The sequence below is a fragment of the Oncorhynchus mykiss genome, chromosome 5, assembly GCF_057628025.1.
Source record: "Oncorhynchus mykiss isolate SJ-2025 chromosome 5, ASM5762802v1, whole genome shotgun sequence".
NCBI classification, from domain to species: Eukaryota; Metazoa; Chordata; class Actinopteri; order Salmoniformes; family Salmonidae; genus Oncorhynchus; species Oncorhynchus mykiss.
The window spans coordinates 54,992,254-55,018,046 of record NC_143026.1 but is presented as its reverse complement, the minus strand read 5'-3'; the positions used below and the strand labels follow the sequence as shown (position 1 = coordinate 55,018,046).

The 25,793-nt window shown below is 41.6% G+C and overlaps 1 protein-coding gene and 1 non-coding gene across 4 annotated transcripts in view; both read left to right on the top strand.

The window, feature by feature from the left end:
• Positions 1-25,793, top strand: part of LOC110524026 (E3 ubiquitin-protein ligase UHRF1) — a 42,264-nt gene that overhangs the window by 12,663 nt on the left and 3,808 nt on the right. The window contains exons 1-14 of one of the 3 annotated variants that reach the window (XM_021603313.3): positions 5,421-5,956; positions 12,615-12,777; positions 12,880-13,146; positions 13,394-13,554; positions 14,144-14,359; positions 14,643-14,758; positions 15,988-16,174; positions 17,240-17,363; positions 17,907-18,014; positions 18,187-18,291; positions 18,584-18,690; positions 19,170-19,332; positions 23,983-24,120; positions 25,606-25,726. In XM_021603313.3, the coding sequence (XP_021458988.3) occupies positions 12,625-12,777; positions 12,880-13,146; positions 13,394-13,554; positions 14,144-14,359; positions 14,643-14,758; positions 15,988-16,174; positions 17,240-17,363; positions 17,907-18,014; positions 18,187-18,291; positions 18,584-18,690; positions 19,170-19,332; positions 23,983-24,120; positions 25,606-25,726 (1,966 nt within the window). In that variant the 5' untranslated portion in view covers positions 5,421-5,956; positions 12,615-12,624. Of the gene's footprint in view, positions 1-5,420; positions 6,143-12,614; positions 12,778-12,879; positions 13,147-13,393; positions 13,555-14,143; positions 14,360-14,642; positions 14,759-15,987; positions 16,175-17,239; positions 17,364-17,906; positions 18,015-18,186; positions 18,292-18,583; positions 18,691-19,169; positions 19,333-23,982; positions 24,121-25,605; positions 25,727-25,793 lie in introns of those variants that run through there. The other 2 variants (XM_021603312.3, XM_021603314.3) reach the window with 2 other exon arrangements.
• Positions 18,719-18,856, top strand: LOC118964771 (small nucleolar RNA SNORA22). Its single transcript, XR_005051964.1, has one exon. It is a non-coding gene; the product is annotated as a small nucleolar RNA SNORA22 (small nucleolar RNA).

Here is a 25,793-nt window from a genome sequence, read left to right as displayed (position 1 = left end):
TTCTTGTGCTTTAACATCCATTTCAGATATGTTAAAAATTCTGAGTGGGCACAAAATACGTGAGGATACCTGGGGGGTGGTCTGGAAGGGGGCTCTGTCAGGAAGTTAGCATTTTTCAAACACCTGAAACTGCTTTTTTCCTGAAAATGTAGAGCCCTAATCATTATGCTTGTCAGTAAAAAAAAAATCTGCATATCTATAACCATACCTTTTTGAGCTGTCTGTATCCTCCTGGTTGGTGGTTATTTTGTTAAAGAAACTAAACCTGCTACTCTGCATCGCTGCAAAAAATGTAAAGGAATGTGAGTCTTATTTAGTAATTGCTTGCTTTAAAAAAAAGTATACCAAACTTGCCAGTAGGCATGCCAGCTAAGATAATTAGACAAGCTAGCTACTCTAACTTGATAGATAGCCTGCAATGGCTTCTTGGTATCTTGACTTGCTAAAGCCTACTTGATAAAATTGCTCTTTGGCTAGTAGTATTACATAGAAACACCAGCCCAAAATTCAACAACAAAAATAAGTCACGTTTATGGCAATGTCTGTGTATTTAGAGACATACGTGTCGGAGAAACAATCTTTCACAATTGGACACCCAAAATCATGCCTTTTGTTTATATTTTGGGAATACAGGGGAAGTGTACCTAGGCGTCAGTCTGCTTAACTGTAGGGGAAGCACTGAATACATCTACACTCATAAAGCAGAGCTTCAGTTCATAGACCTTCTCTGACTTGCTGAATATGAGCAACAATAATGTCACCATAATGAACTGCCATCTGGACAATGTTCCTACATTCGAGAGCACTCATTAGACTAAGGACACAACACACAATCTCCGGTCATAAAGGGGACTGGGAGGACACAAACAGTGGAGGAGATGGAGAGCAGCTCTCCCCAGCTGGGGTGACCAGAGGTTACACTTCTACACACGCCCACGTCCACACATCACGCGCACACTGAATCCAGCAGGAAGGCAACTGTGACCTTCAGGAATAAAAATGTATAACTGATATTTTGTAACGCCATCATATTTTTAGACCACTTTGCCACTACATTTTCTGGAGAATGATATGCTTTCATTTGTGGCCTCTAGATAGGGGTGCCATCACAGTAATGAGGTTCCCATTCATTTCAAAGACTTTGGATAGGTCTCTGCTTATAATGCTTTTTTTTATGGGTTTCTTGGCTGCTGCTGAGGAACTGATTCGCAGCAATCACTTGACAAAATAATTGGACAAGAAGGGTTCAGGTTCAAGTTAACTCATCATACTAAAACACATGGAAATGTTACATGCTGACCAAACCGGCTCTGCGCGCCATCGTGATTTTGTTTATCCCCATCAGATGCGTTCATGACACACAGGTTAAAATACCAAAACCAATGATATTAATTTGGGAACAGGTTGAAAAACAAACATTCATGGCCATTTAGCTAGCTTGCTGTTGCTTGCTAATTTGTCCTGGGAGATAAACATTGGGTTGTTATTTTACCTGAAATGCACAAGTTCCTTTTTTTGCTGGATATTTTGAGTCATACAAAATGTTCTGTACTCTGACAATCTACAAATAAAGGGGAAACCTAGTTCAAATAAAATGTTATTGGTAACATACACATATTTAGCAGATGTTATTGCGTGTGTAGTGAAATACTTGTCTTCCTAGCTCCAACAGTGTAGTAGTATCTAACGATACACACCTCAAAGTAAAATAATGGAATTAAGAAATATATAAATATTAGGTTAGCCGTCTTCTAGTCGATGCCACTCTGAGATTGCTCATCCTATTTAAGCGCCTAAAAAAACAGTAAGTAGATGGGTGAGGCTGGACTTGCTTGCGCAAGCAGTTTGGAGGAAATGATTGAATAGTGCCTTCAGAAAGTATTCATACCGCTTGACTTATTAAACATTTTGTTACAGCCTGAATTCAAAATTGATTAATTATATTTGATTTCACACTCATCTACACACAATACCCCATAATGACAAAGCGAAAACAGGTTTTTAGAAATGTAGCAAATGTATAAAAACAAACTGAAATATGACATTTACATAAGTATTCCGACCCTTTACTCAGTACTTTGTTAAAGCACCTTTTGGCAGCAATTACAGCTGTGAGTCTTTATGGGTAAGTCTCTAAATGCTTTCCACACCTAGATTGTGCAGCATTTGCCCATTATTCTTCCCTAAATTATTCACACTTTGTCAAATTGGTTGGTGAAAATTGTTAGACAACCATTTTCAGGTCTTGCCATAGTGTTTAAAGTAGATTTAAGTTAAAACTGTAAAATGCTGACCAGACCGCTTTGCGTGCATGTTGATTTTGTTCACACACACCAGACGCTATCAGGACACACAGGTTGAAATATCAAAATGAACTCTGAACTAACTAAACTCTGCAACAAAAAATAAACGTCCTCTCACTGTCAACTGCGTTTTTATTTTCAGCAAACTTAACATGAAAAAATGTGTATGGACATACGACTCAACTGAGACAGACAAACTGAACAAGTTACACAGACATGTGACTAACAGAAATTGAATAATGTGTCCCTGAACAAAGGGGAGGGGGTCAAAATCAAAAGTAACAGTCAGAATCTGGTGTGGCCACCAGCTGCATTAAGTACTGCTGTGCATCTCCTCATGGCCAGTTCTTGCTGTGAGATGTTACCCCACTCTTCCACCAAGGCACCTGCAAGTTCCCGGATATTTCTAGGGGGCAATGGCCCTAGCCCCCACCCTCCGATCCAACAGGTCCCAGACGTGCTCATTGGGATTGAGATCCGGGCTCTTCGCTGGCCATGGCAGAACACTGACATTCCTGTCTTGCAGGAACAGAACGAGCAGTATGGCTGGTGGCATTGTCATGCTGGAGGGTCATGTCAGGATGAGCCTGCAGGAAGGGTACCACATGAGGGAGGAGGATGTCTGCCCTGTAACGTACAGCATTGAGATTGCCTGCAATGACAACAAGCCCAGTCCGATGATGCTGTGGCACACCACCCCAGACCATGACGGAGCATCCACCTCCAAATAAATCCTGCTCCAGAGTACAGGCCTCGGTGTAACGCTCATTTCTTCATCAATAAACGCGAATCCAAGCATCACCCATGGTGAGACACAACAGCGACTCATCAGTGAAGAGCACTTTTTGCCAGTCCTGTCTGGTCCAGCGACGGTGGGTTTGTGCCCACAGGCGACGTTGTTACTGGTGATGTCTGGTGAGGACCTGCCTAACAACAGGCCTTCAAGCCCTCAGTCCAGCCTCTGTCATCAATAGGCTGAGAGTCTGAGCACTGATGGAGGGGTTGTGCGTTCCTGGTGTAACTCGGGCAGTTGCCATCCTGTACCTGTCCCGCAGGTGTGATGTTCGGGTGTACCGATCCTGTGCAGGTGTTGTTACACGTGGTCTGCCACTGCGAGGACGATCAGCTGTCCATCCTTTCTCCGTGTAGTGCTGTATTAGGCGTCTCACAGAACGGACATTGCAATTTATTGCCCTGGCCACATCTACAATCCTCATGCCTCCTTGCAGCATGCCTAAGGCACGTTCACGCAGATGAGCAGAGACGGCTTTCTTTTGGTGTTTTTCAGAGTCAGTAGAAAGGCCTCTTTAGTGTCCTAAGTTTTCATAACTGTGACCTTAATTGCCTACTGTCTGTAAGCTGTTAGTGTCTTAACGACAGTTCCACAGGTGCATGTTAATTGTTTATGGTTCATTGAACAGGCATGGGAAACAGTGTTTAAACCCTTTACAATAAATATCAGTGAAGTTATTTGGATTTTTAGTTCATTAATTTGGGGACAGGTCGAAGCTTGAAACATTTATTGCAATTTAGCTCGCTAGCTTGCTGTTGCGAGCTAATTTGTCCTGGGATATAAACATTAGGTTGTTTTTATCTGAAATACTCTGACAATTAATCCACAGATAAAAGGGTAAAAGTTTGTTTCTAGTCACCTCTCCTCCTTCAGGCTTCTTCTTTGGACTTTATGGCGGTTGGCAACCAACTTTAAGGTGCTTAACCACTGCCGACTGGAGTGTGGACCTCCCCCTTTCAATCACCCACGTTGGTATATGCTCCTAAAAACCAATGAGATGGGATGCAGCGCGTCACACATAGAACCAATTTCTATTTTAGCGCCTGGCTACACAGATGCTCGTTGATGCGCGCTAGAAGTGTGGGTGAAAAATCTAGGATTTTGCCTGTGCTTAGCTCCATTCTGTTTTTTCTTATCCTGAAAAGCTCCCCAGTCCTTAATGATTACAAGCATACACATTACATAATGCAGCCATCACTGTGCTTGAAAATATGGAGTGGTACTCCGTAACGTGTTGATTTAGATTTACCCCAAACATAACTGTTTTCAGGACTCATGTTTTGGAATATTTGCATTCTGTTCAGGCTTCCTTTTCACTTTCTCAATTATGTTAGCATTGTGGAGTAACTACAATTTTCTCCTTTCACAGCCACTTAACGCTAACTGTTTTAACAGTCACCATTGTCCCCATGGTGAAATCTGAGCTGTTTCTTTCCTTTCCGGCAACTGAGTTAGGAAGGGCGCCTTTATCTTTGTAGTGACTGGGTATATTAATACACCATCCAAAATGTAATTAATAACTTCACAATGCTCAAATGGATATTAATTGTCTGTTTTTTTACATTTTATTTTGACCCATCTACCAACATGAGCAATTCTTTGTGAGGCATTGGAAAACCTCGTCTTTGTGGTTGAGTCTGTTTTGAAATTCACTGCTCGGCTGAGGGACCTTACAATTATCTGTACCTCATCTCTGTACATAGTCATTCAAAATCATGTTAAACACTTATTGTCCACAGTGAGTCCAGGCAACTTATTTTGTGACTTAAGAAAATACTTGTCTCGACAGTGACACATTTTAATTCAAAGGGTTTGAATACTTTCTGAAGGCACTATGTGTACATTTATTTTGCAAAGTTCGTGCACGCAATGCTGGCGGTTTGGCCAGCATGTTAGGACTTGGGAGACAGGATACAAGTGGTTAGAAAGAGCCAATTATGTAATGCAGTGGTTAGTTAGAACAATGTAGAGCAAGATGTTGTCCTTTAAGACATGGTTTTGGTTGCTAGGATGGACGAGAGGCATAAAAATCAAGAATAAAACAGAAGGAGAAAAAAAAAGATTCAACTTTGTCCTGGTGGTACTTCCTTGCCACATTATTTGTCCTAGTAGTAACCTACAACAAACACTCATCCCGATCAACATCAAATGTTAGTCTACAAACACTTTCATTAAGAAACATTGTAGGTAAAACGATTATGGGATATGTAAACTGTCCAAATTGATAAGTCTTTTATCTCATAACGTCCTGTGAACAACAACTGACTACTGTGTTCACACTTGGCACGATATTCTCCCGCCAAACTGAACTACGAGACAGGAACACTGGACGCATAACATCACGCGCCAGCAGCACATGGCTGTAGCAATCCCTAGCTAAACAGTTTTCTATGCTGAGCAAGGCTTCTATGCATTTTTTTAGTTAGATCTGACAAAAACGGCTATTTTGGTTTCTGCAATCTATCGTGTGGTGTCCAACTCCGATCGGTGTTCTCTCAGGCATAATGTGGCGATAGAACTTTGTTAAACACAGTCCCGTTTCTGTCTTTGATTGTACTGCAATTTACATAATCTCGCACCAAATTATCGGAAGACAAGAGACCCTGGTTTCGCGCGCTGAGGCTAAACTCCGGACACAGTTTTGAGTGACAGGTATTATAGCCCCTCAGAGAGCAACTCAGAAGTGGTAATAGCCAATAGTGAAACAAAGTTGTTTTTTTTTGGCAGGCGGGGAATCACTGTTGAAGATTCTCATTGATTCAGTCCCCTGAAAGCAGTCTATACAGAGGAGTTGTGTACGGATTAAGCTTGACGGTTTACTAAACGTAATTTAATTATCTACATTTGGAAGAAAAAACTGGTAATATAAATGTTTATACTTTGACAAGTTTGGTATTTTGAAAGTTGCTGGCTGAAACTTGGCACAGTGGATAAGCTAGCTAACGTTAACTTTGCTAACATTTGGTAGGGTGAATTCGAAATATTCTAGTTAAAGTTTGTCGAGGGAAATGAACGTTAACGTTACATGCTTCACATTACTCACTAGGTACGTGTCAGTGTGATCAATGTAATAATATTTAATTTGGTTACCTAGCGAGCTACTTCAACTCCACAATTTATTAGATACTAACCTTCGTTATGTTGTCGCGTTATCTAGCTACTGTAGCTAGGCTAATGTAACGTGGTGTGCTGTCAATGTCGATTACCACATCCACCAGTAGTCTGATTTAATCAGGCTATAACTACCTATGTAAGTACCAATTGTGTAGAACCGCCTGATTAAATCAGACTGCTGAAACTATTGCCTGATATCGTAAATGTTCCCTACAAGCCAGAATGTTAAATAAATCAATTTAAACGGCGCTCTAATGTTACATTACCGGTTATCTGTGCGGTTTCTCTTTCAACTGCTCGAAATGAGACGATATCAACTGGAAAAAAATCTTTATGAAACTTTTTAGAGATCCTGTAGGTACAGTATATGGTTCGGCTTGGCACCGAGGTAGCCAGTAGTTCAGATCCGCTTGCTTACAGCAGCACTAGGGTCGGACAGGTTTCCTGTGTAGAATAAGACCCCACGGAGCCAGCAGCAAGATTTGGCTTGGAAAACATACCCCAATCCAGGGATAATAAATGCGTTGCACCCAGAATTGTCCCGTTGTCCCAACTGTTGCACCGAGAAGATTGAAGGACTGCTAATAAAAAAAAAATAATAATCTGCCCACACTAGTTGCTGCTCAACTTCACAGAAAATTGGGGAGTTTTATTGGCTACCAACAGAATGGAGCAGAGACCAGGCTTTGAAAATTCAGCTGCGACTACATCGATTTGCATAAGGTCAATACTTTAACAAAATGTAATTATGAAATGCTTACCTTGAACCCATGTTTGTCCTCTGTAGTTGAGAGCCTTCCTTTGCTGAAATCAGTACTTTTCTTTTTTTTCAATGAACGTTACATGGAACCCAAACCGGCTGCGCACGTGCACCATCATGCATAAATGTATTTTGTCCCCCCACACCAAACGCAATCACGACACACAGATTAAAATATCAACCAATTACATTCATTTGGGGACCGGTCGAAAAGCATAAAACTTTTATGGCAATTTAGCTAGCTAGCTTGCACTTGCTAGCTAATTTGTCCTGGGATATAAACATTGAGTTGTTATTTTACCTAAAAATGCACAAGGTCCTCTACTCCGACAATGAATCCACACACAAAACGGTCAACCGAATCTTATCTAGTCATCTCTCCTTCCAGTCCCCACGCGGGTATAACCAATGAGGAGATGGCAAGTGGGTACCTGCTTCTATAAACTAATGAGGTGGTAGAGGCAGGACTTGCAGCGCGATCTGCGTCAAATTGAACTGACTTCTATTTTAGCCCTTGGCAACGTAGATGCTTGTTGGCATGCACAGTGGGTGCAATAATTTAATAATATAGGTTTCAACATTTATTTTGCAACGCTCGCCCACTCGACGCAAGCGGTGTAGTCAGCCTGTTAGTGCTATCATTTTGAACACATGCACCTAAATATTTTCCTGTGATACATGGAATTTTTATTTGGGTGCCCGCAAGGGGGAAAATTTTTTTAATTGCTAACAACTTATATTATTAATACCTCAAATATTGTGCTCCTTTTTATTTTGCTATTACATTTTCAACTTAGCTCCTTGTAAAAAATATATTTTAAAAAAGGCAGCGTAGAACCCTGCAACTGTTTCATTGTTGAGATAAAATTGACACATGCGCATTTGCACTTAATTCCACAAAGCCTGGTCTCTGCTCCACTCCGTTAGTTGAGTTCATCAATCTTACTACACCGTGGAGTTTAGTCGGCTAGTGTTATATTGGATATTCGGTTTTCTCTTGTCAAAAGCAATTAAACCAAGCATGCCATGAACATTGTATATTCTGAATCAGGAGGATGGAGAACAATTTTTTAAATCTTATAAAAAAATCAAATTCACACGTCGTTGTTTCGATCCCCAGATTCAGAACATACCATTTTCATGGTCATGTCATGCTTGGTTCAATAGCTATTGATGAGAGGGGAACCAACTATCCAAAATTAATTTGACCTCGGTGCCAATATATGAACCACCTACTGGCTCTCTTAAGTCAGGTAAACAATACTTTCCTGTAGATCTTTTGAGCTGCTGAAAATCAAACTGCACAGACACAACAGGTGGAATAAGTTTTAATAAAATTATTATATATTTTTAAACGTTCTGGCTTGTAAGGTACAATTTTGCAGCCATTTGTTTTATATAGAAATTCTGTGTTACAGCCTGATTTAATCAGACTAGATGTGTGGGTGCTAGCCGCTTCTAGCTAGTTAGCTTCTGAATTTCAATGGCTACCCATCAGCTGTTAGGTAGTATGACTAGCTAGTTAACATAGAACTAAATTAGCTTAACTTACTAAGATAGCTAGGTAGCTATTGCAAAATTGTTTGTTTTCGCCAGCTATGGAGATATTACTTGCAGATTGTAATATTCACTTGTATAGCTAGCTACGCCAATAGGCAGGTAGCCTAGCGGTTAAGAGCTGATTTGAAATCCTGAGCAGGCAAGGTTCTGAGCATGGCAGTTCTGCCCAACAACTGCTCCCCGGACACCGACGACATGTATGTTGATTAAGGCAGCCCCCCACACCTCTCTGATTTAGGGGTAGGGTTAAATGCAGAAGACATATTTTGGTTGAATGCATTTTTGTATCCCCTTTCCCTAACCAGCCGAGAAAGCAAATGGCGCGCTTTCTTGAAGCATACATAAAATTCCCTGGTTGAGATATTTAAATAGCTAGCTACTTATAATTAGGTTGGCGCACAATTGGACCAGCGTCGTCCGGGGTAGGCCGTCATTGTAAATAAGAATTTGTTCTTAACCGGCTTGCCTAGTTAAATAAAGGTTACACTACACTGACCAAAACATTATTTTGTTGGCTTTTACGCGTGTCCCCATTACCAGTAAAACATAATCAATACCTATTTCTTTCACTTACTTGCTGTTTCGTTGTTCATTTGTTCTGTTTCATTCTCAATCATGATTTCTATGGAACACCGTTTGGGTCTTTGCGTGTCAAAAAAATATACTATTTAACACTGTTTGACATGCCAAATAACACTGTTTGACGTACCAAATAACACCTGAATATGACTGCACGTCACATAATAATTTAAGTGCGTTCATAATTTTTTCCCGTAGTTATTACAGTGTAATCAATCACTCATATTTCATGTCATGCTATGATGCTGGTAAAGTTGTCTCGCGCATCTACAGTGCTGATATATATATTTTTTTATATCCTGCATCCCTACTTTTTATTGTTCGGGGCTCTACGCTGATGTCCATCTAAGTAGAAATGTAGAAGCATACAAATCATTCTAGGAGAACAATTGAAGTATTTGAGTGGTCAAATCATAAGAAATGACAAAGTTCATATGAGTTTTTTGGAGTGATCACTTCACAATGATTAGGTGAGCCAAATGTTCAGCTGTCGCTTTAAGAGATGTGCTGTTACCATGGTAATTTGGGCACGCACTTTATGTGATGGAAAATATTATTGACTTCGAACTCAAACTAACATTGGAAAAACAACCTAGTTTGACTACCCTCCCACTGTTTGCCGAATTCTTTGCTTTTGTTTTCCTTAAGACGTCGGTGGGCGGCGCCGCGATGGTCGTCAGCAAAATGGGACACCTGGGCATTGGTGTGTCCCATGTGAACAAAACCTAACTGGCCAAGAAACACGAGGATAAAGTTACACTGTAATAGACTTTCTTGTCAATTCAAGTAACTTATACCTTAAGAAAAAAAAAAGTCCCCAAATTATCTGACCACCTGCCAACATGGCTGATGAAATGGACATTCTTACGCGCCAATGATTAGTCTGTTACCTGCATTTAGGGGGTGTTAATTTCCAACCCTGTGTGTGCCCCATCCTAGCGCCACCAGCTGACCAGAGGAAACTAGCCTCCTCCCAGCTGAACACTACGCTCGCTAGCTAATGTAAAATAAAACAAATGGGCTGTCAAATATAACTTATGCTGGGTGTGCACTACACAACTTTCAATCTTAACATCGCTGAGCCTCATATTAAACGGCTTTCTTTCCTAAACCATGTGGCACAGACGGGTCCCACCACAAGATTCTTAATTTGGTTGTGAAGATTCTTGATACTACGCTGTTTCGCAAAAACAATGTCATTGTTAGCGTAGCTAGAACGAGATGTGGCTCAAAAGCAAGCCTCAAATGTTTTCAGTCCGACATTCACACTTGCCAGAGTTGCACCATCTAACCAACATTTTGAATTGATTAACATTGCTTGTGAACTTCAGCGCTGTAACGATTTTGATACTTTAGTTAAAGGCAAGCGCATAGGCTACTAGTAATAGCAGGGCATAAAATTAACTCCTGCCAAATGCAGGTAGATTTATTTATTGGCGTGCAGGTCAATTTGCAGGGCTCTACAGTGCAAGTATTACATTTGTGAATATAAAGTAAAATATGAGCATGTGCGAGTTAGTGTACTAAAAATGCTGCAGTAGCTGGCTTCCTAGTATATCTGCTGTTTTTGTTACATAGTGACTAAAATACAAATCCTACAACCCAACGGGCGCGTTAACGTTGCCTGGCAGGGGAGCAGTGAAGAACGGATAATTTTTTACTCAAGTTTACAAAGTGAAACTTTGTCCTTCTGTTTCTCGGATATTTACATTTTTGTTCAAGATTTCTTGTTTTAGAAACATTACAATGTTTGGTCATTCTTTTTAGTTTGGTGCAAAATATTTTGCCTGGTTTAAAGATTTGCGTGGCTGGTAGAATTTGTATATTTTATCTACCTGCCACAGTGGCTGGTGGACCAAACTGTTTATTTAAGGCCCTGAGTTTGTCATCGCTCGTGCTCAAGTCTACACATTCTGTGTGTTGCGAAACGTCATTTCACTGGCTTCTTCTCTGGCGAGCTCTCAGCACCAATAGTAATAGTGCCTACAAAAAGACGTCAACTCCACCACGGCTCGTTGGTCAATTCTTATGGGGAACTTAATGTTTTTATTGTTGATCAGGTCTGTGGTAAACACCGGCTTAGGAGATCTTAAGTTTTGTACTATGAGATCATCAGCTAGTGTCACTTGTGAATTTTGAAGCATTTGTAATCAAAACATGCACAAAGGCTTCATAAAGGTCATGTTAACTGACTAATATCTCAGAACAAAACCTATAAGATCTAAGCATGTGTTAACCTCAGACCTTATTTTCAGCATTTATCCCAAAACCCCATTTCCTCATTCATTTACCCCATAGGAATGGCTGAATGAACCAGAAATTGCTGTGCCCCGAGTAGGGTCCCAAAATCATGTAGTGTACGCTGTACTTAGCTTATGTTGTAGTTTCGAGTCAGTAGTTATGTTTAGGCAGGGCAAGTCCGTTTTGGTGATTTCAGGTATCATAAAAATGTGTCACAGTATGTTTTTTGAAAATATTTTTTTACCAGATTGAAGTACAGTACCATTTGGAAATGTTAACATTCAATTTATAGTCCTAAAACCTAAGTTAAATGTTGCTGCCACTGCTTCCCGTTGACAAGACATTTAGATAAATAGTCCAAAGTCAAAACAGTTTAATGTGTCAAAATCAATATGTACAAAGTTTGATATATTAAAAACATAAAATGTACTATCTACACATACAGTACATGTTAACAAAAAAAAAAGAAATTGTGACTTTTAAGCAAGTCGGTTAAGAACAAATTCTTATTTACAATGACGGTCTCCCCCAGCCAAACCCTAACCCGGGCGACGCTGGGCGAATTGTGCGCGTGGTCAATCTGACGTGTGCATTGGCCTTGCAGAGTTTATGGTGCAGAAGTCAGGGCATCCATAGGACTTGTGTTTTGCACAGCAGCGCTGTTGTCAAGGAAGTGAGTTTGTGTTTATTCCCGACCTCCCGCCCCCACCATCGTCAACCAATCATGTCAATGCGGAGCTATACGGAGCCCTCCGCATTAAGAAATCTGAGAGGCACACGGAGATGAGGTACGCAGCTCAATTTGGCCTCTGCATGCCTCCGGAGGCTCCACAATTGTCACACCCTCCATACAAAGCCATTTTTGGATCAAGCATAAATTGGCAGTTAATGTGTTGAAACAGTGTGCTTAACATTGTCAGGAAGTGAAGCCACATTGTTTGTTTGATACAAGGATGGGGTTGCAGTAGCTGCATTTAAAAGGGGTAGGAGTGGCTTAGTAATCCAGTTTTCCACACTGTATTAAAATCAGTATGGCATGTTTGTTGAATGTTGATTTGCCTTGTCATTGGGAATTGAAATTACTTGGAAGCCTTTCTTTACTGACATTGATCCACTTGGTCAATGGTATTAATCAATAGTTGGCACAGTAATACAGTACTCAAAGGAAAGAAGTGGAGAAACATTGAACGACACTGCTTTTTCAACTCGAGTGTATTAGATGCCATGCTGCTGTTAACCCACAGTTTGGCTCCTTTCTGCACAGGGCAGCTGCAATGTGGATTCAAGTGCGCACCATGGATGGCAAGGAGACTCATCGGATTGACTCACTGTCCAAGCTCACCAAGGTGGATGAGCTGCGCCTCAAGATCTCGGAGCTCTTCAAGGTTGAGCCAGAAAGACAGAGGCTCTTTTACCGGGGCAAGCAGGTGTGGCAGATGACTACTTTTCTGTTTCAATTCAGTTACAACAGAGTTGCTGGGGTCCTTACTGATCATGTCTGAATGTGTATGTTCTGTGTCTGATCCCAGATGGAGGATAGCCACACCATCTTTGATTACAACGTGGGGCTGAATGATATAGTGCAGCTCCTTGTTAGACAGGCTACGCCCCCTGCCGCTGTCCTCAAGAGCAAGGACAAAGAAGCCGAGCTCTCTGACTCTGACTCTGGCTGTGGCTCGGCACAGAGCGAGTCGGACAAGAGCTCGACCCACTCTGAGGCAGAGGTGCAAGCAGCCGGAACCTCTGCCCAAACAGACACACCAGACCTGGTTGACCCGGGATTTGGCTTTTACAAGGTAAACATGGAGCATCTCTACAAGGATGAATATTTGCTGTATTGGTATCATTTGATGGAGTGAAAGGATGCTTTTAACTGGATATATGTAAAATGGTAAATCTGCTTCAATATGGTGGAGCCTTCTTGAATTGGCGTTGCATCTATTGTGAAAAGTCTTCATTTTAAATTGCAATACAGATGTTTAATCTGTGACAGTAGCATTGCATGGGTCACTTTACAATATCCATATTTTATTTTTTTTTCAGATGAATGAGTTTGTTGACGCCAGAGACTTGAACATGGGCGCCTGGTTTGAGGCCCAGATTGTGAACATTACAAAGACCACAAAGACACCTGGAGAGGAAGAGGGCTCTGACTCTAAACCTGGCGAAGAGGAAGTTATTCACTACCATGTCAAATATGAAGAGTGAGAACTTCATGTATTCCATATTTTAAAGATCTGTTTGGAGACATTATGCCTCATTGGTGACATTTGACAGTTACCCATAATGAACATGTATAGAAAAATGATTGAATATGTCCGTGTGGAAGGTGTTGCTGTCTGTCGATGAGCTGGACCAATGGGGGCATTGCTTTTTGGTGGCTTTTTGGCGGCTTGAGTGCTTTATTTGTTCCATTTCCTCCTCCTACTCTTGACTTTTTATGTATTGCTTTTTTGAGTGCAGTCCCACTCCATCGGTCTTTCCTGATGAAACTATATGCAATTCCATAACACTGCAATTGGCAAATAGAACATTTGTGCTTGATAATTTGCACATTGCTCTGCCACATTGCAAGCAAAACAAGTGTAAGAACCGGAGGAACATTGAAATGAACAATTACTCGCATTGTTTCCAGCAGTCAGGCCCTCAGAATTCAAACACCTTATTTGACCTGCTTCTGTTCTCTCCCGATATGTCAATCATCTTACAAAAGCCCCATTATGTAGGAAGCACCTGCTGTGTGTCTGAACTGAATACTGACACTGCCTATGTCTGTGTGGTCTCTCTCTCTAGCTACCCAGAGAACGGAGTGGTGCCTCTGCAGTCCAAGGATGTACGCCCACGCGCCCGCACAGTCTACCAGTGGCACCAGCTGGAGGCGGGCATGGTGGTCATGGTAAACTTCAACCCAGACGAACCCAAAGAGCGCGGCTACTGGTACGACGCCCAGATCCAGAAGAAGAGGGAGACACGCACTGTGCACGAGATCTACGCCAAAATACTGCTGGGGTAATATAATTGGCTCTGTTAGTCTCCGCTGTAAACCCCTTCCCCTTAAAGGGTCATACCATGATGGTAATGGTATTAAAGGAGTTCAGTGACTGATCTGATTGTATGGTGTGTTCTAATGATTTGTTGAAATTCATAGATTACTTGTTATACAGTATTGATACATCTACACCGTATGGTTTGTACTTTAGTATTATGTTAATGTCAAAGTTTTGCTATTTTATATAATTGTTTTGCATATTAGGACCATGAAGGGTATACCTAGAGTTCATGTTTATTTCAGGGTTGCCGGTGACTCCCTAAACGACTGTCGCATCATGTTCTTGACTGAGATCTACAAAATCGAGGAGCCTGGAGCCTTGGATGGATCCGGAGCGGGATCTGATAGCCCATTGAAAAGTAAGTTGGAGCTGTTTGCAGGGCTTTAAATAAAATGTAATTGGTAGCAGTTTAATGTTAGGAGCACAACAATTTAGGAGTACCAGATTTAAAAATAAGAATTGATTGAGATACAGCCTGTATTTGGGCCTATATGAATTCAAGCTACTTTTGAAGCCCTAGAAAGGAATTATAAAAGCTAAAATGTTGCTACGAATACCTTTCATTGAGATATACAAAGTACTTTGTTGAATATTAGGTTCCTACAATGTGTAAAAAGCAGTATTTCCTATTGAGATGCATTAAATTGTTCCCGGTCTCTAAATGTCAAGTTTGAGGGAAGACATGCAAGGGATCTGATGGCTTTCTATGATTGTTGATCTCCTGAAAAGAAGCAATATCTGAATACCAAATCACCCCCTTTCCCTTCCCCCTCGGCCCTCCATTTGTGCGTTCGATCGCACCTCCGCCATATGCACAAGTGTCCCAAAGCTGAAGGTCTAGGGACTAATTACACTCTCCAATAGCCACTTCGACCATGCCAGCAAGGCTGCAGGCTCCAGAGCAAAGTGCTATCCCAACATGCACCGCGACATGTTTTGGAGTTTGCGCAATTTCATGCAGAAGAATTGAGGTGTGCCTAATTATGATGCGTGTGTTTGTCTGATTTCGAGGCTTGACACACAAAACACATTTGAAATGTAATGTTTTAACTGTTGCTGACGCTTACATCTTGTAAAACGACGGAATTCTGTTAATTGTATGTGAATAATTTAATAATTGACTTTCGCCCAATACACCGGTACAATGATACGCAATAGTTTCATCACATACAGTCCATCTCTAGTCTGTTACCCGTGTAGAGTCAGTGAGTGCATTTATCGGACAGATTTTCATGAAGGATGAGAGTGCATGTAAAGCACATGCAAAATTGTGAACATTTCCAAGACTCTGCAAGTAGGCTGTAGTTTACCAGTGGTGTCAGATGTTAGAAAAGGACAAGATGCTATTGTTACCATAGAAACTCTGGGATTAATGTAGACAAGGTTCATGATGCATGAGATGCATGCTAGTTGCCATGGCTGCACACCAACCTCTTAGTCTTAGTGGTTTACAAAGTACGTAACATATTTTGTATGCTTAATTGCATACATCTAGTACACTGGTGCAGTTCTTACAGTACGGGTTACAGGACCCGTTTTAAAGATAAGTAAAAAGGCTGACGTTCTCTTCGATCCTGCTCTCTCCAGGGTCAAACGGACCCGAGTGCAAACACTGCAAAGATGACCCCAAGAAGAACTGCCGCTGGTGCAACTGCCATGTATGTGGCGTGAAGCAGGACCCGGACAAGCAGCTGCTGTGTGACGAGTGTGACATGGCATTCCACATCTACTGCCTCAACCCCCGACTGACCAGCCTCCCCGATGACGACGACTGGTCAGTATAGACCCATTTCCCTGCCGCGTCTTGAAAAGTTGCGCGCAGGTTCCGGGCTTCAGAAAAAGCAGTGGATACGATCAGATGCAATTTCAAAATTGTCCACTGTTGATACAGTCCCAAAATGTTTGCATGTCAGCAAATCTAGTTTTCAAGATGTAGAACTTTCAAAATGCTAATTCTCATAGCCAGCGTGATGTCTTTTGCGTCATATGATGCAAAACTCCCCATACCGGCTGTATTTCTGCCTGCTTGAACGGCAATGGCTCAAATGCAAATGAAAACATGAAATGACCCTGGGAATCGACAGAACATTTGAGAGAATCACAAAAATGATATAACATTCAAAATGCAGCATACAGACCTTTCATAATACATAAGGTGTCACAGTATCTTTACACTTGATTGCTGACGTGCAAAACATTTTTAGGACCGTATCAACAGTGGACTAATGAAACCTAAACCTGAAGAGTTTGAGTGGAATCTTTAAGTTTGTCAAGCTCCCGACCTTAGCACAAGCGATCCTGCTACAGTGCTTTTTGGTACCGTTCTTGACGTCTGTTTGTAAACACAAATTGGTCTATACTACAGTACAGTCTGGGCTGGTATTCTGTCCGTCTGGCCGTTGCCAGCTTCTAGTGCTGCTTATGTGATGGTCATAGTCATACCAATGCGTCAGATGGCACTTAAACTGTCTCTAATTGGAGTTTGAGGTGAGAAAGTGATGGTTTCTTCAAGCTGCTTTGATTTGGCCATTTTGAGTCGAGCTTTATCAGCTTTCTATCGTGAGCACAAGTCATTGGTGTATTGTCCAAATGACTTTTTGTCAGAACACCCACGGATGCTTGTGTAGCTCTCCCTGGTCTCCAAAGCTGTGCTACAGTGAAGTGTGTTCTGTTTCCACTGCATTGGTGGAGCTGTATTCAGCGGACCAGCACAACTCTTTCCTTTGCCACTATTAACTCTCCACATGTGTGATGCAGTGGTTTTGAAATTGCATCACACATTTTGGCTGTTCTGTTGTTGCCTGCTTGTTCTGATCTGTATTTATTTCAATACCTCTAGGTATTGTCCCGAGTGCCGCAACGATGCTAGTGAGGTGGTGCTAGCAGGAGAGAAACTCAAGGACAGCAAGAAGAAATCCAAGATGGCGTCCGCCAGCTCAACCAGCCAGAGGGACTGGGGAAAGGTAAGGGCTTTTAGAAATGGTGCTGTGGGCGTACCTCTTATTGGTAAAAAGTACATTGTCTGAATAACTGTACTTGCTTTCTAAATAGTAGGCATTTTGAGTATGTGAAAAAATAACGTTTTATAGTATGTGAAATTTTCAAAAATGTACATTTCAAATGCCAGGTGGTAATACACAATCCGGCTTTTCATCTAGTTGAATTCGTTACACACTCTTGAGGAAGAGAATCCTTGTTTGAGACCCACGTGTGTCTGACAACAGGCGAGGGGATGCGCTGTGCTAAACTGAAAGAATTGCGGGAATCAACGCAATTGAGCATTAATGATGCATTCTCAGTAGGATGAGCTTAGTATGCTGATATTTGTTGCGTACTCCATTTGTTTTTACTAAACAGTGTTCTAAATGATTTTGTACAATTAGTATACAATTTAAGTAGGCAAGCTAGATTTCAGACACGGCCACTGTCACACTTCTAAACATGGCATAGATTTGTTGTTAGTTGAGTACATTCCTGTGTTTTTACACTATCTCTTCTCCTATCAGGGCATGGCTTGTGTTGGCCGCAGCAAGCAGTGCACCATTGTCCCTTCCAACCACTACGGCCCTGTCCCTGGCGTCCCGGTCGGAAGTATTTGGAAGTTCAGGGTCCAGGTGAGTTGCTGCCTTTTTGCAGTAGGCTGAAAAGGAAAGCGATAACGGCAGTATTTTTTTGGATAATGTACCCCAAAAAAATTAACATAATTTGACCAAAATAATTTTTCAATGACTAGGTCCTGGTAGGTTGTCCGCTGACATTTTCGCTCCTCTGTTTTTGTTTTGGCAGGTGAGTGAGTCTGGTTGCCACAGGCCACATGTTGCTGGGATCCACGGGAGGAGCAACGATGGAGCTTACTCCTTAGTGCTGGCTGGGGGCTATGAAGACGACCAGGTATTTAGACTATCTTCCATATTGCACATCACAGGAGGCTGCCGAGGAGAAGACGGCTCATAATAATGGCGTGAATGGAATTAAACACATGGAAACATGTTCGACACCATTCCATTTATTCCATTCCGGCCATTGCTATGAACCAGTCTTCTCCAATTAAGGTGCCACCTGTGGTGCACATGTACATCTATTACAAGCCCCCCCTCTCCACGCCCAACATTGTAGCTGCAGGGATGGAACACCGTAAGCATGAAAGGTCACTGCACTAACGCTGGTTTTCAATTGGTCCCAGGATGACGGCAACGAGTTCACCTACACCGGCTCTGGAGGGCGAGATCTGTCTGGCAACAAGAGGACAGCCGAACAGTCGTGTGATCAGAAGCTCACCAATATGAACAGGTTGGTAAGCAAAACGAATCAGATCTCTTTGCACAGAGAACACCCACGGATGCTTGTGTAGCTCTCCCTGGTCTCCATATCTGTGCTACAGTGAAGTGTGGTCTGTTACCTCTGCATTGGGGGAGCAATCTTCTCTCCTACATGTATTCAGCGGACCAGGACAACTCTTTCCCAAGCCACTAACCTTGTGTATGTATGGGTGATGCAGTAGTTTTGTATGAGGGGGATATTGGGGATATTCCGATGGCCGGGCTTATTGGCTTTGCATGTCTATGCCTCTTTTGAGCACTGGTTTGTGACTGTTTTTAACAGTCATTACTTGTTCTAACAATTCACCTTTTTTATTGATTTGCTAGAATGCAATGATTCAAAAAGGACACGTCTTATGTTTAAACTGTGAGTGTTTATTTGATGATTCACTGCAGTCCACAATTTGATTCATTCAAATGAGACTCAATCTTAATTTGCCTGTGACCCAGGGCTCTGGCTCTGAACTGCAACGCATCGGTGAACGAGAAGGATGGGGCCACGGCAAAAGACTGGAAGGCAGGCAAGCCGGTCAGGGTGGTGCGCAGCTCCAAGGGCCGCAAACACAGCAAGTTCAGCCCGGAAGATGGCAACAGATACGACGGAATCTACAAGGTGGGAATTCCAGTTTTTTTATGTTTCATGTGAAATTAAGTTCCATTAGGCTTGGGCAGTATACTGGGGTATTTGGCCGTCACCTAATTATTTGAAGTTAATATATTTTAATATTTGAAGGTACGTTAAGTTAATACCTTGTGCAGTACGTAGAGGTTCGTTCTTAATTTCACCTGTCACATTACTTTACAATATGAAGCTTACCGTAGTTCCCCAGAACAGTTGAGCCAGTAAAATGTTTGTAAATAGCACGGCTGGATCTGGTCCATAGCGTTCTATAGCCATCGGCGAGTCTCTGTTGAATTCAATTCACTATTAAATGTTTGCTGTCAGATATCTTATGACTTTCTGCCAGAAGTCAAAGAGCTCTGGATTTCTTCCCTGTGCTTCCTGCTAGTGTTTTTCTTTTTTCTTCTTCAGAACAGCATAATTTTATTAATTTGCACAATTTCTCATTCACTTTCACTTGTAAATGTCCACACTCACTGACAATTACATTTGGTAGCTACTGGCTTTGCTTTTATAACTGAGCTGGCTTTGCCTGTCTTTGAAATTAATTTGTTAGTGTTTGCTCGTTAGCATTTAGCTAACAGTGGCTGTGATTTCACTATTCGTTGGTCATTTTGTTAGCATTCAGGTAAGTCCCAATGGGCTTTTTTAGCGCCCACTTGTGTGCTATGCTGGTAATACCGTGAATTCCTGGGATGAGAAAATAACTAAATGAAAATAAAATGTTATGTCACTTTTTTTATTTTTACCTTTATTTAACTAGGCAAGTCAGTTAACCCCTAACTCCCCATCCCGGGTCCGGGAGCGTAATCATCGACTGACACTAATTAGCATAACGCAACGGACATAAATATTCCTATTAATGAAAATCACAAGTGAAATATATTGAGACGCAGCTAAACATTTTGTTAATCACCCTGTCATCTCAGATTTTCAAAATATGCTTTACAGCCAAAGCTAGATGTTCATTTGTGTAAGTTTATCGATAGTCTAGCATAGCATTGTGTCCAGCTAGCAGCAGGCAACCTTGTCACAAATCAGAAAAGCAATCAAATTAAATTGTTTACCATTGATGAGCTTTGGATGTTTTCACTCACGAGACTCCCAGTTAGATAACCAATATCCATTTTTTCCAAAAATATTATTTTTGTAGGCGAAATAGCTCCGTTTGTTCTTCACGTTTGGCTGAGAATTCGCCCGGAAATTGCAGTCACGAAAACGCTGAAAAATATTCCAAATGAGCTCCATAATGTCAACAGAAACATGGCAAACGTTGTTTATAATCAATCCTCAAGGTGTTTTTCAAATATCTATTCGATAATATATCCACCGGGACAATTGGTTTTTCAGTATGACCGATTGGAATAATGGCTACCTCTGTATTTTACGCGAGAGCCATCGTGACCACTTTCTCAGGCTTTCGCCTGCAATATCAGTTCTGTTATACTCACAGACAATATTTGTACAGTTTTGGCAACTTTAGAGTTTTCTATCCTAAGCTGTCAATTATATTCATATTCTAGCATCTTGTCCTGACAAAATATCCCGTTTACTACGGGAATGTTATTTTTCCAAAAATGAAAATACTGCCCCCTAGTCACAAGGTTAACCAGTTATGCATTAGTGGGCGCTCTTTTAATTTTTGGATAAAAAAACGTTCCCGTTTTAAACAAGATATTTTGTCACGAAAAGATGCTCGACTATGCATATAATTGACAGCTTTGGAAAGAAAACACCAAGTCTGCAAAGATATTATCTGTGAGTGCCACAGAACTGATGCTACAGGCGAAACCAAGATTAAATTTCAAACCGGAAATGCCCCAGATTTTGAAGGCGCTGTTTTCCAATGTCTCCTTATGACTGTGAATGCGCAAGGAATGAGCCTACACTTTCTGTCGTTTCCCCAAGGTGTCTGCAGCATTGTTACGTATTTGTAGGCATATCATTGGAAGATTGACCATAAAGAGACTACATTTACGGGATATAGACACCTTCTTGCGACTCCAAACCCGTATCCGGGAGCGTAATCATAGCCTCAAGCTCATTACCATAACGCAACGTTTCCTATTCATGAAAATCGCAAATGAAATAAATATATTGAAACACAAGCTTAGCCTTTTGTTAACAACACTGTCATCTCAGATTTTCAAAATATGCTTTTCAACCAAAGCTACACAAGCATTTGTATAAGAGTATTGATAGCCTAGCATAGCATTAAGCCTAGCATTCAGCAGGCACCATTTTCACAAAAACAAGAAAAGCATTCAAATAAAATAATTTACCTTTGAAGAACTTCGGATGTTTTTAATGACGAGACTCTCAGTTAGATAGCAAATGTTCATTTTTTTCCAAAAATATTATTTGTATAAGAGAAATAGCTCTGTTTTGTTCATCACGTTTGGCTGAGAAAAAAAAACGAAAATGCAGTCACTTACAACGCCAAACTTTTTTCCAAATTAGCTCCATAATATCGACAGAAACATGGCAAACGTTTAGAATCAATCCTCAAGGTGTTTTTCACAATTCTATTCGATTAAAAATCATTCCTGGTAGTGGGTTTCTCATCAGAGGCAAACGGAAAAATACTGCAGCTGGAGATTATGCAATAATTGCGACGGAGGACACCAAGCGACCACCCGGTAGATGTAGTCTCTTATGGTCAATCTTCCAATGATATGCCTACAAATACGTCACAATGCTGCAGACACCTTGGGGAAAACGTGGAAAAGGTAAGCTGACTCCTAGCTCCTCCACAGCCATATAAGGAGTCATTGCCATGAGGCGGTTTCAAAAAATGCGGCACTTCCTGATTGTATTTTAATCAGGGTTTTTTCTGTAACATCAGTTCTGTGGAACTCACAGACAATATCTTTGCAGTTTTGGAAACGTCAGTGTTTTCTTTCCGAAGCTGTCAATTATATGCATAGTCGAGCATCTTTTCGTGACAAAATAACTTGTTTAAAACCTGAACGCTTTTCATCCAAAAATTAAAATAGCGCCCCCTAGTTATAAAAGGTTAAAGTGACTGCATAGATGATAAGAGTAACAGATGCGTAAAAGGGGTGGGCAATGCAAATAGTCTGGGTAGCCATTTGATTTGAACACTTGAACCTAGACTTAGTGCTCCGGTACTGCTTGCCGTGCGATAGCAGAGAGAACAGTCTATAACTAGGGTAGCTGGAGTCTTTGACAATATTTAAGGCCTTACTCTGACACTGCCTGGTATAGAGGTCCTGGATGGCAGGAAGCTTGGCACTATGGTGTTTGTTTTGTCCAGGTGGGAAAGGGCAGTGTGGAGTGCAATAGAGATTGCATCATCTGTGGATCTGTTGGGGTGGTATGCAAATTGGAGTGGTTCTAGGGTTTCTGGAATGATGGTGCTGATGTGAGCCTTGACCAGCCTTTCAAAGCACGTCATTGCTACAGACGTGAGTGCTGCTGGTTGGTAGTCATTTAGGCAGGTTACCTCAGTATTCTTCGGCACAGGGACTGTGTTGGTCTGCTTGAAACATGTTGGTATCACAGACTCAAGACGGGGAGAGGTTGAAAATGTCAGTGAAGAGACTTGCCAGGTTGTCAGCGGATGTTCAGAGTACATGTCCTGGAAATCAGTTGACCTGTTTAAAGGTCTTACTTACTGTAATAGTTTGCAAGCCCTGCCACATCCACTGAGCATCGGAGCCAGTGAAGTATGCTACAATCTTAGTCCTTTATTGACGCGTTGCCTGTTTGATGGTTCGTCGGAGGGCATATTGGGATTTTTTTTATCAGCTTCCGGGTTAGCAACAGCTCTACCCTTTTAGCTCAGTGCGGATGTTGCCTGTAATCCATGGCTTCTGGTTGGTGTATGTACGTACAGTCACTGTGGATTACGTCATCGATGCACTTATTGATGAAGCCAATGACTGATGTGGTGTACTCAATGCCATCGGATGAATCCCAGAACATATTCCAGTCTGTGCTAGCAAAGCAGTCCTGTAGCTTAGCATCTGCTTCATCTGACCACTTTTTTTTGTATTGACAGTCACTGGTGCTTCCTGCTGTCATTTTTGCTTGTAATCAGGAGGATGGAATTATGGACAGATTTGCCAAATGGAGGGCAAGGGAGAGCTTTTTCTCTCTTTTCCCCCTCTGGTTGCACATTGAACATGCTGGTAGAAATGAGGTAAAACGGATTTAAGTTTCCATGTATTAAAGTCCCCAGCCACTAGGAGCGCCACCTCTGGGTGAGCATTTTCCTGTTTGATTATGTCCGTATACAGCTCATTGAGTGCGGTCTCAGTTCCAGCATCTGTTTGTGGTGGTAAATAACAGCTATGAGAAATATAGATAAACTCTCTTGGTAAATAGTGTGGTCTACAGCTTATCACGAGATTCTCTACCTCAGGCGAGCAAAACCTTGAGACTTCCTTAGATATCGTGCACAAGCTTTTGTTTACAAATGTGCATTAACGCCACCCTTTTTCTTACCAGAAGCTGCTGTTCTATCCTGATTTTTATTTTTTTAATTTTTAAATATTAATAAAATTAATCTTTGTCGGTTGTCATTATGTCTTGTCTCTATTAGTCACATATTAATACCAAGTGTAAATGGCATCTCCGTTCCATGCTGACTAAACAAAATGCCTGTCTCTTTTCCAGGTGGTGAAATACTGGCCAGAGAAGGGCAAGTCTGGCTTCCTCGTCTGGAGGTATCTGCTTAAACGAAATGACGACGAGTCAGCGCCATGGACCCGGGACGGCAAGGAACGCATCAAGAAACTGGGACTCACCATGCAGGTAAAGCGACATGGATTGTCTATTATGTAGCTTTTTCGGCGACCTGACACAATTTACATATAAATGTGAGTTATAGATCTCATTGACAGCTAGTCTTAATTTTTAAAAATGTAAGCGTGTCTTTCGGTTTTGTACACCAGCTGAAAAAAAAAATATATATATATATATTTTTTTTTTTTTTTTTGAAGAGACATAACAATACTTAGGTGCCGATATGTTTTGTGATTTGGTGTTCAAAACATTTATTAGGTACACACCTCTTAGTACCAGGTCGGACCCCCCCTTTGCCTCCAGAACAGCCTGAATTCTTCAGGGCATTTTTACAAGGTGTTGGAAATGTTCCACTGGGATATTGGTCCATGCTGATCCTGTGGCATCGCACAGTTGCTGCAGATTGAATGGCGGTACAGGCATGCTGTGAACATCTCATCCCAAAGATACTCTATTGGGTTGAGGTCTGGGGACTGCGCAAGCCACTCAAGTAAACTGAACTCGCGGTCATGTTCCAGGCAACTTTTTTCAGCTCCTCAATTGTCCAGTGTTGGTGATCATGTGCCCACTGGAGCCGCTTTTTAGTTTGTATCTGATAGGAGTAGAACCCGTTGTGGTCTTCTGCTGCAATAGCCCATCCGTGACATCGGATCGGGTTGCGTGTTCCAAGATGCCGTTTTGCAAAGCACCGCTGTACTGTGCCGTAATTTGTTGGTTTGTGGCCCGCCTGTTAACTTGCACAACTTTTGCCGTTCTTTCGACCGCTCTCATCAACGAGCTGTTTTTGCTCACAGGACTGCTGCTGACTGGAGGTTTTTTTGTTCGTCGCACCATTAATCGGTAAGCCTTAGCTACTGTCGTGCGTGAAAAGCCCAGGAGGGTGGCCATTTCTTAGATGCTGGATCCGGCGCACCTAGCACAGACGATCATATCACGCTCAATGTCTCTTAGGTCACTCGGTTTGTCCACTCTTGTGTTTTAATCGAACAGTAACTGAATGCCTCTGCATGCTTTGTAGCAAGACACGGTCATGCGACTGTCTGTAGGAGTGATAAATTGAACAGGGTGGTGTATCAAAAAGAATATACACTCACCTGTCTGCTGCAGAGAATTACTTTTGACCAGTCGTGGTAGTAAAAGTACTGAACATGTTCGCTAACTATTTAAAAAGATGGTGAACAAGCTACAGGATGAGAACTTTGACGCAGGTATAGCCGACGCTACCTAGCTATTTATTTTTTTGCGAATTGGTACTTGGAGTCAAATATCAATATCGTCATAACTATAATTTTATAGAATTTAAATATTTGTTCTAATAATATTGTTTATCCCAACCACACAACGGTTTAGATTGTACCATGATTCACATACATTTCTTGTTTTGTGACTAACTGAAATTAGGTGAATGTGAGTTTTTTTGCAACCAGGTATTAACTGTAGCTCAGGTTATTATGCAATTTAAGCTCTTGTTTTGAGGAATATGTTTGGTTTCAGTATCCAGAAGGCTATCTGGAAGCCCAGGCTGCCAAGGAGAAGGAGAACAAGGAGAAGGAGAACGAGGAGGTAACTGAAACACCCACCAAAGGGAAGCGGAAAAGAAAGTCTCAGTCTAATGGTGAGTGACTTCTTTAAAGTAGCTCTAGAATTATCTTTAACCACACAAGACACTGGTAGAGTTCAGA